At 30.7% G+C, this 9,263-nt stretch overlaps 1 protein-coding gene and 1 long non-coding RNA gene across 2 annotated transcripts; both read left to right on the top strand.

Moving 5' to 3' along the window:
• The first annotated feature begins 3,118 nt into the window (after positions 1-3,118).
• Positions 3,119-3,598, top strand: LOC110932571. Its single transcript, XR_004888794.1, has 3 exons — positions 3,119-3,156; positions 3,248-3,375; positions 3,507-3,598. It is a non-coding gene; the product is annotated as an uncharacterized LOC110932571 (long non-coding RNA).
• A 2,684-nt stretch (positions 3,599-6,282) lies between these two features.
• Positions 6,283-7,347, top strand: LOC110932570 (putative F-box protein At3g23260). Its single transcript, XM_022175897.1, has one exon. The coding sequence runs from the start codon at positions 6,283-6,285 to the stop codon at positions 7,345-7,347; it is 1,065 nt and encodes a 354-aa protein (XP_022031589.1).
• Positions 7,348-9,263: the final 1,916 nt, after the last annotated feature.

The following is a 9,263-nucleotide window of genomic DNA, read 5'->3' as shown; positions in this document are numbered from 1 at the left end:
ACACCTGCTAAGTCGCAATCTCCGGTTACGAGTCGTAACCAAAACGTGACGGACCGAGACCGCAGTTACGAGTCGCAACCTCGGTTGCGAGTCGCAACCACCTTAGTTTCGACTGGGCTGTTTTGTGTATTGGGCTTTGACTGTTTTGCTGTTTTGGGCCTTAACTGTTGGGCTGTCAATTGTTTGGGCTGTTTACTGATCTGCTACTGTTTACATGTCACTGCATGTATACCTGTTACTGTAGTATTTGCATTTATGATAAGTGTGTTTTATACGTGTTTACTTGTACCCAACTTGACCCATACTTGGTAACCATGCTAGGACGTGGTGACCAACATACCTAACCATGTAACGTATCATACCGAGCAACCCAAGGTGAGTTCACAACTTAAAAGCATGCGTCCCGGTGGTTTGGGACACGAGACTAAAACAACCCTATCCCCTTGTAAAGGGGATACCGTCTACATTCCTTCCCTAGTTATTGGGAACAAACTTACTTTATCTTCCCTTGTATTGGGAAACCCTTTTAGTTAATTACTGTTTATACGGATTGCAACTAACGGCACTAAACGCAACTCTATCATTCAAGTCCCTACTACATAATACCGATTAGTCGCCGGTGCCAGGCGAACGGGTTATTAGTTGATAGCGCTATTTAGGTTTTACCAGCCTCACACCGTGCCATGGTATGGGATCGGTCGTGAACTAATGTACTCAGGCATCCGTCAATGATGATAGAACATTGACATCGGGGCATCCTGCGGAAACGCAAACGGTTACCTAGTGTTCGGTATTGGAAAAACAGTTTAGTCGCTAACTTCTGGGGTAGCTCCCCATGGCATGTATAAACGGATAAATTAACTGGTGAAACAAGTTTTTGGTAATTAAAACTGGACAACTAGTGAACTCACTCAGCATTATTGTTGACCCCTTTACTGCATGCTTTGCAGGTGGCCAGTGACTGGAGCAGCTACTTGGGATGTGTAGTGGTCGTCTGCCCGTGTGTTGGGCATTTACTATGCTTACTTAATGAACGTTGTTTAAAACTGTTAATTATGCTTCCGCTACATTTACTCTGAACTTAAAACTTTGAACACTGAACTTGATATTTGCTAATCTTATGGTTAGTAAGTATTACTTTTGTTATTAATCTGAGTTGTCAGTATAATTGGTGGCTGGATCCTGGTCAGTCACGCCCTCGAAGCGGGTGTCATCCGCGGGTGGAATTTGGGGGTGTGACATTGCGAATGCATGGCGTACCAAGTTCACAAAGCCTAATGGAATCAATGCACCTCATAGATGCACTTTCGTATACTCTCCTGATGCAGATAAGTTGATTTTGAAGAAAGTTTCGAAGTAGTTCGTTTTATTGTTTTACTATCCACTCTTTTGGAACAATATTTCATGTTTTAGTATGTTTTTAGTTTGTTTTTCGAACATGTTTTTGTTTTGAACAGTATTTTTGATATAAACCTTTTGCCTATCTATGATTCTGAACAACATGTTTGGTTATTAAGTTTTGGTTGATGATTTCAAGATATAATATAATGTCACCCATTTGTATGCACAATGTGTGTCTTTTAATTTTCGACTTAACGTTGAGTAACCATCAAATTTAATTTATTAAAAGCTGCCTAATAATGCTTCATCCATTACTAGGATTCAATATACTTTTAAAAATAGACTTTCACTTTAAAATTGGTTTGACATTTAGCACTGTTTCCAAACTTTCCATGTGTAGATACAAACCTTTAACGCCAATTACGAAACATTAGCTACTCATTTGTTTTAATTTATCCTTTTCTAAAATTAACATTAGATTTCATAATCACTCTAACTACAACTGTTATTTTGTGTGTCAAGGTAATAAAAATATATTATTTTTTTTATTATTTCCAATAGGAAATCTTCCTTTAATATGAATACCGTTTACAAATTTGTTAATAACTGCCTAATAATGAAGATCCATTAGTAGCGATTCAATATACTTCTAAAAATAAATTTTCAATTTAAATTTCGTTAGAGATTTAGCACTGTTTATAATCATTACATGCATAGATAGAAACCTTTAACTGCAATTTTGATAAATTAGCTAAACATTTGTATTAATTTGTCCGTTTCTAATAATAACAATAGATTTCATATACAAATTCAACCTATATACAACTGTTATTTTATTTATCAAGGTAATAAAATTATTTTATTTTTTTAATTATTTTGAATAGGAAACCTTCCTTTAGTATGAATAACGTTTCCAAATTTGCATTAATCATTGGCATCCTATATAAATCGAATTCGGTCAACAATTGCAAATCACTTTTCTCATTTCATTCAATCTAAGATCTTAACGTGGTTTGGTAAATTAAATTCCAAGTGTAGAGTTTTCTTTTTGTTAACTTTACATTGATGCTAATGCTAATTCTATTGGCACTTACTCTTTAATTTTTAAATTTCAGCTGTGAAATGGAGGTTGCAAAGGTTACTATGCTTAATGATTTAAATAGTTATTCAAATAACTATTCCATTAGAGTGAAGATCGTTAGCACATCAAGGAAAATGATGAATCAGAATAAGAATGAAACATATCGGCTGGATATGATCTTTATGGATGAGATGGTACCGTTTTTATTCAACTAATTTTTTTTTGTTAAATCTAAAAAATCTAATTTTATATGAAATCTATATATCTAATTTTGTCGTTTCAATTTTTAGGGCAATATGATACAAGCTAGCTGCCTTCATAAGTTGTTAGAAAGATTCGAAGAGTTCCTGCAGCTTGATGAATGTATTCAGATTACTAAACCTTCTCTTGCTGCTAATAAGTCATCTTCTAAATTGGTCAACAGGAATGAAAAAATATCTTTGTATTTTTACACTTCTGTTGAGAAAGTACTTGACTGGTGTGGTCCGAAATACAAATTTAATTTTGTCAATCTAAAAGATGTTGTTCAGAATAAAGTAGAAGTTAATACTGCTATTGGTATGTGTGTTACATCCTCTTTTAGTTTGTTTGTGTTATATTTTAAGTTTTTTAACCACTTATTTTTTTTGTCTAGATTTTATTGGATTTGTCGAAGTGTGTTTCAACATTGAAGACACAACAAAGAAAGATGGTAGCAAAGGAAAAAGACTGAATCTGAAAATTGAAGACCTTGAGTTAGTATTTTATTTAGTAGACAACATTTACAATTTTATCTTCGTATTAAAGTGTTTTTGGTTCATTTATTTTATATTTTCTTATTTTTAGAGGTCAAAAATGTCCTGTTACGTTGTGGGATTCTTTTGCTGTCGACATGTTTACTTACATGAATGACAAAAAACGCGAGAAATATGTTGTTATCATTTGCCACTTTGGTACAGTAAATCTTTACAAGGGTACGTTTCAAATCTTCATCTCATATTTTTTTATTTGTTTAGTATCTTATAAGTTATTATTATATTTACATATATTTTATATGTTTTATGCTGTAAATATTGATTTAATTGTTTGTTCTATTTCATTTCAGGAAAGCGTGGAGTGGCCAACAGTTTTGATCTAAGTAGACTTTTTATTGATAACGCTGACATTGAAGAAATTTCTTCTTTCAGAGAGAGGTATATTTAGTAATACCGAAATAATAATCTAACAATATTAATTTAATTTAAATTATAATTTTAGTCATTAAGTTATAATTATGTTTAGGTATGTTGCCAAAGTTTCATCTTCTTCCTCATCGAATGAGAATGGTGGTTCTTATCTTATTTCAACTGTGGAAGATGAGTTCCTCAATAAAGGAGATTTCATGCTCATTGGTTTACTTGGAACAATATTAGAGGTATAGTTTTTTTTTTAATTTTGTAATTCTTATATTATATATTGGTGTGTATTATACTTTCATTTTAAGATTAATATTGTTATTTATTTTTATTAGAAAAAGAAGGTGTTGGTTATTGGCACAGTCACGGCCATATGTACGGATAAGCTTTGGTATTACAATGGTTGTAACCACTGCAAATCACGTGTCGAGGATAGATTTGTAACCAAAGAGGGTGATGTCGGTTCATGTGATGTTGCTGAAACAAAGGGTTTGGTTTGCACCAACAACGAATGTCAAGGAGTGGACATTTATGCAATTCCGCGGTTTGAAAATTTTGTTATCTCTTTATACAATTGTAAACTGAAATTACTTTGGTATGATCTAATATTAACAATTTCATTTGTTTTTAATTTTAATATAATAGTTTCAAGATACCTATCAGGGTCCAAGATTCATCTGGTACTGTTTCATTAACGCTGTTTGATTATGAAGCTTTCAAAATATTTAAGAAATCGGCCAAAGACTTACTTGCTGTCCAAGATCAGGTAATCTAAGTAATTTTCCATGTTATTCATTTTTGTACTCTTACTCAGTAACAATTAATTGTTTAAAATTATAGGTTGTTAATTCCGGTGAGATACCCAATCCCTATCCTGAGTTATTTGACACATTGGTTGGAAAGAAATATGCGTTTGTCATAAATATTAGCGACTATAACATTGAATATCAAGTCGAGAATTACGGTATTGCAATGGCAACAAACGATGATGATATTATTGCTGCTCTCTATTCCAAATTCAACATTAACCAGGTCTAATTTGCAATTATGTAATTCTTATTGTTTCATATTCTTTTCGTTTTCGGTCTATATAAATATAACCACTTTTATTTTATTGTATTGTTTATTTTGAATTGCAGCATGAGCAGTCGGAATCGTATGGTGTTCCGTTGTCCGCCAATCTGTCTAATGCTTGTGAGGTTACTAAGGTAATTTAATAAATTTTTATTTTACTTTAAATTTTATTTTAATATTTATTCTTATTGTTTTTTTTAGGATGATGCCTCATTCACCGGTGACAATGTTACGCCTATCTCCAATGTAGATGGAAGCAGTAAGAAGGCGTCTTCTTGTGAAGTAAAACGCAATCTAGGTGAAGTTTATGAAGTAGATGATGCATTACGTTGTTCTTCTACAAAGCGCCGCATGAGTGATGAAATCGTCGAAGATGAAGTTGTTGGTCTTTCTAAGACATTGATTCCGAAGACTGAGAAATAATTTCCCGCATTTTTATAAACAATTTCTGTGTTTGGTTTTTATTATGGTTTTTGTTTGAACACGTGGTTTTGCGTTTATTATGGATTTTGAATTGGTTGTTTTAATCTGTGGGATAATCCTTGAATGGATTTTTATTTGACTTGATTGTGGTATTTTCTTTCAAACCATGGATTTTGTTTTCTTATGTGTTCTCAATGAGTTTTTTATTTTATAAATAGCCCTTTATTTTATAATTGAATAGACTTATCTTCTTATTTAATGATTTTATTATATTGTTTTACTCTAATCATCATACAATCATTGTTTTCATTTTACTGTATTTAAAAATTATATACACAAAAATAATTTTCATTATCTTGATTGAGATACGTAACAACCTTATTAACAAAAACATTTTATAATTTTGATGATATTTAACGTTTACAATTAATTGGTTGTCTATTTAATTGTCATATATTAACATGATTAGTCAACCCGGTTTTTTTTTTAAATATTATTGAGAATTCATCAATTATGGGCAAGTTACCTTAACAGTATTTTAGAATTTGATTACAGTTGTTACATTTTCATTTTTTGGTAGTTAAGTTTGATAAAAAATATCAATTAATATTATTAGTATTATATTAGTATGGTACTATAACAAAGTTTGAAATATTGAATAAAAAATTTGACATTGTATGTTGGTGACTATATTTTTATATCGCCAATTAATAGGGTTACATTAAAATGTTGCATAAAAAATGTTTCTTAGAAAATATTATTTTTGGTTTATATTTTTTTCATCTATTTCCTATATCGTTAATCAATCAAATTAAATTGAAATAGATGTATGGTCCATTTATCTAATTTTGGACACAATATTTCCATTCATATTTTATTTAATGGTTTATATCTTAGATAATAGATTCTTAAAATAAATTATCCTCATTAATTAGAAATTTTACCTTCCATTGCAATTATAAATACACCATTTTTTAGTTGGCCAGAACCATGTGTGTGTTGAGATAAAAGGTAATTATCACTAACACAAATTATCTCTTTGTTTATTTATCTTTCATTAGGTTTTGTTTTTATTTTTCCATTCATGTTCGTACGATTCAAGTTTGGATTATTATATGTTATGTATATCATTCATCCAACTTTGTGTCTATCTTTAAAAATTGCAGTACATAATTCTCATCCAATGTTTCTTATGAAATTTTTTGTAGGATGGAACGTCTTGAGTTTGAAAGGTTTGCTAACGAAATCCTGTCAAGGCTACCAACAAATTGTGTTGCTCGATTAAGATGTGTTTCTAAGCAATGGCGTTACGAATTGTTGTCACATTTGTTTGCGATTATACACTATCGCCGTATGGCTAATAACCCTTATCGTAAGGTTATCATGTTGAACAAGACATCGATTGATATTCATAACTTGATTGGAGGAAAGTTAGACATTTCTTCAAGGAAGATTATTTCCTTCCCCGTTGACACCCATCTTTCCAATCTAATCATTCTTGCTTCTCAGTATGGTATTTTATTGTTGTGCATTCAGTGGCGTCCGAACGAATTGATTCTTTGGAATCCAACAACTAACCAAATTTTGAATTCGTGTGATAAGAAACCTAAATTTTTTTTTGATTTAAGGGAAGATGCAGTTGGGATTTATATGGATTCATCTAATGATCTAAAAATATTACTTCTCCAATGTCGTAAGGATGATGTTATACCGCGTGTGTATTCTCGGAACACATGTGAATGGAAAACTTTAACTTTCTTGAAAGGAGCGGATTACGCTTCAAGTTTATATTGGTGGTCTTCCGGAACTTTATGCAATAATGTTTTATATTTTCCATCTCCACACTATTGGACGCCTGCTAAAAGTTATACGATTGCTTTTGACGTGGAATCTGAAACTTTCTCGAAGGTTTCCATACCCCAATCTACTGATGTTATTGGTCGCCAAACCTGTTTTATCAACATCCGCAACACACTTCATATGTTTATTGTTGGAGAGACCCCTCAAACAAACGTGAAGCTATATAAATTTGAAGATGATCTATGGTCAGGAGTATCGTCTTTTACAAACGTAAAGTTATTTTACTCATTTGATTCATGGCGTAACGAATTAGCTGAGAACAAAGGTGACACTTGGTCTGTTCAGATCGATCGGTGTGGTATTTTTGACATACAATGTGGACTGAAAGATTTTCAATACTTTCACGACGTTGAGACCTTTCAAGGACTACACAATGTAGCATCGTATGAAGAGACCGTTGTCTCACCTATTTAGAATTTATAAGTTGATGTTACTGATATTATTTTGTTTTACTATCGATATTAACACTTTTTTTAAGTGTCGTATTTCCAATTTTTCAAATCTTTATAAAAAAAATTCAAATATTTAGTCATTTGATATTTGTATTTTATTTATATTTTTTTAATTATGTGTTGATTATCGTTGGTATTATGCATTCTTTATTACCAAATTCCATCCATTAAAAGACACAAACCATAATTCCAAAATAGTATCTGTTATCTTTCTTGATATTATATGCTTACAACACGATTAACAATATTTATGATATTTTGAATTTTTTTATATTGTTAATAATTTTATATTTTATCCGGCAGAAAAAAAAAATATGTAAACAATATGACAAAATATATTATATATATTATATATAGTAATGGTATATATTTTAAAAGTAAAATATGGGAATTGTAATGGGTCAGAAAAGATGTGACATTGTTTTGGACCAGGCCCATACAAAAAATTATTAAATCCATTTACATATAAATTAGATGTCTAACCTATTTGCATGTTGTGAATTATTAATTTGTTGTTTTCTTTATAAAAAAACATAATTAAAAAATGGATATTACACATATTATATAACAGATTATAATTATAATAAGCAAAAAACATTCGTTTGCATATCACAATCTTATTTAATCCATCTAAAATTAAAACTGGAAATATTATTCATAAGGTAGGAAACATTTATTATAACGAACAAACAAGCCATAAGGTAAATGTTCCAAAAGACTAATGTTTTTTTTTCTCCAATCATATTATCTTATTCCATTGCGTCATAATCTTTTTCCATTAACTTTCTGCGTTTCGATTGAGGAGGAAAGTACTCGTCATAAATAATTCTATATAGCGTTGGGCAATCCTCCCAGAAACTTTCCTGCGTCCATAAATCGGAAATTAATTTTGAAGAAAAAACAGACATTGTTGTAAAAAGTAATTTAAATATTGAATGTAAGTACAAGATAAGTATAATATATTACCGCATATTGTTTACCATAGTTGACGTGTAACCATTCAAACGGCCATGATGATAGCCCTTCATTCCATTGTTTGCATACACATTTGTACTGCTCAATGTCTCTACCACTGAGCCTAATTAAAATTTCAAACAGTATGATATCGAAAGGAATATAAACCATTATGAAAGGGTTTTGAAACCTGTAATTGAAGATGCTATGTTGATCCTTTATATAGTAGAATTAGTTGGGCCTAATTGAATAAACCAAAAAAAAAAAAGAAACGAAATCTAATTCAAAAATGTTGATGAAGTTTCTAAATGTTAATTTTCAAAAATATTGTTAACTAATCAATTCCATATTTGTATAATCGGATTTTGGAAGAAATACTACAAGAATAAGGTCATTTTGTTACTTTTTCTGTTATGCTATAATTTTGGTTGCATAAACCTATTTTAACATAGGTTTCATGATCAACAGTTAAGTGACACAAATTTAAAGGTGTTTGATTAGCTGGTGATAATTGAGAATGGTCAAAGTACTCTCTATCAACTTTATGATGATGCTAACTATCAGTATCATTAAACAATATTGTTAACATTCATACGTATTATTACATAATATAATGTTTCAAAAACTTCCCATCATACATATACTGAAATATTAACTAAAGTTTTAGAAAACCAACTACCAACAACATGTTCATATGAAAATATATAACTATCCAAAACAACCATAACTATTAACCACCCATAAACCAACAAAAAGATGTATTACCATCCTTCGACATGCCTTAAATTCGATCCACATTTGTTAACTCCATCACCTGTGTTGAGGTAACAAAGTTGAAGTGAAGAATATCACCATTCTTCAAACTATTTGCTGACATAAAGTTACCCCAATTGACCATTTTATAACACGGTACGTCACCATTTT

This window comes from Helianthus annuus, chromosome 3 (assembly GCF_002127325.2).
Source record: "Helianthus annuus cultivar XRQ/B chromosome 3, HanXRQr2.0-SUNRISE, whole genome shotgun sequence".
NCBI classification, from domain to species: Eukaryota; Viridiplantae; Streptophyta; class Magnoliopsida; order Asterales; family Asteraceae; genus Helianthus; species Helianthus annuus.
The sequence above is the reverse complement of the archived record's forward strand: the minus strand, read 5'-3'. Positions and strand labels throughout refer to the sequence as shown.

Coding starts and splice junctions, on each gene's coding strand:
- LOC110932570 (XM_022175897.1), top strand. CDS start 6,283: ATGGAACGTCTTGAGTTTGAAAGGTTTGCTAACGAAATCCTGTCAAGG.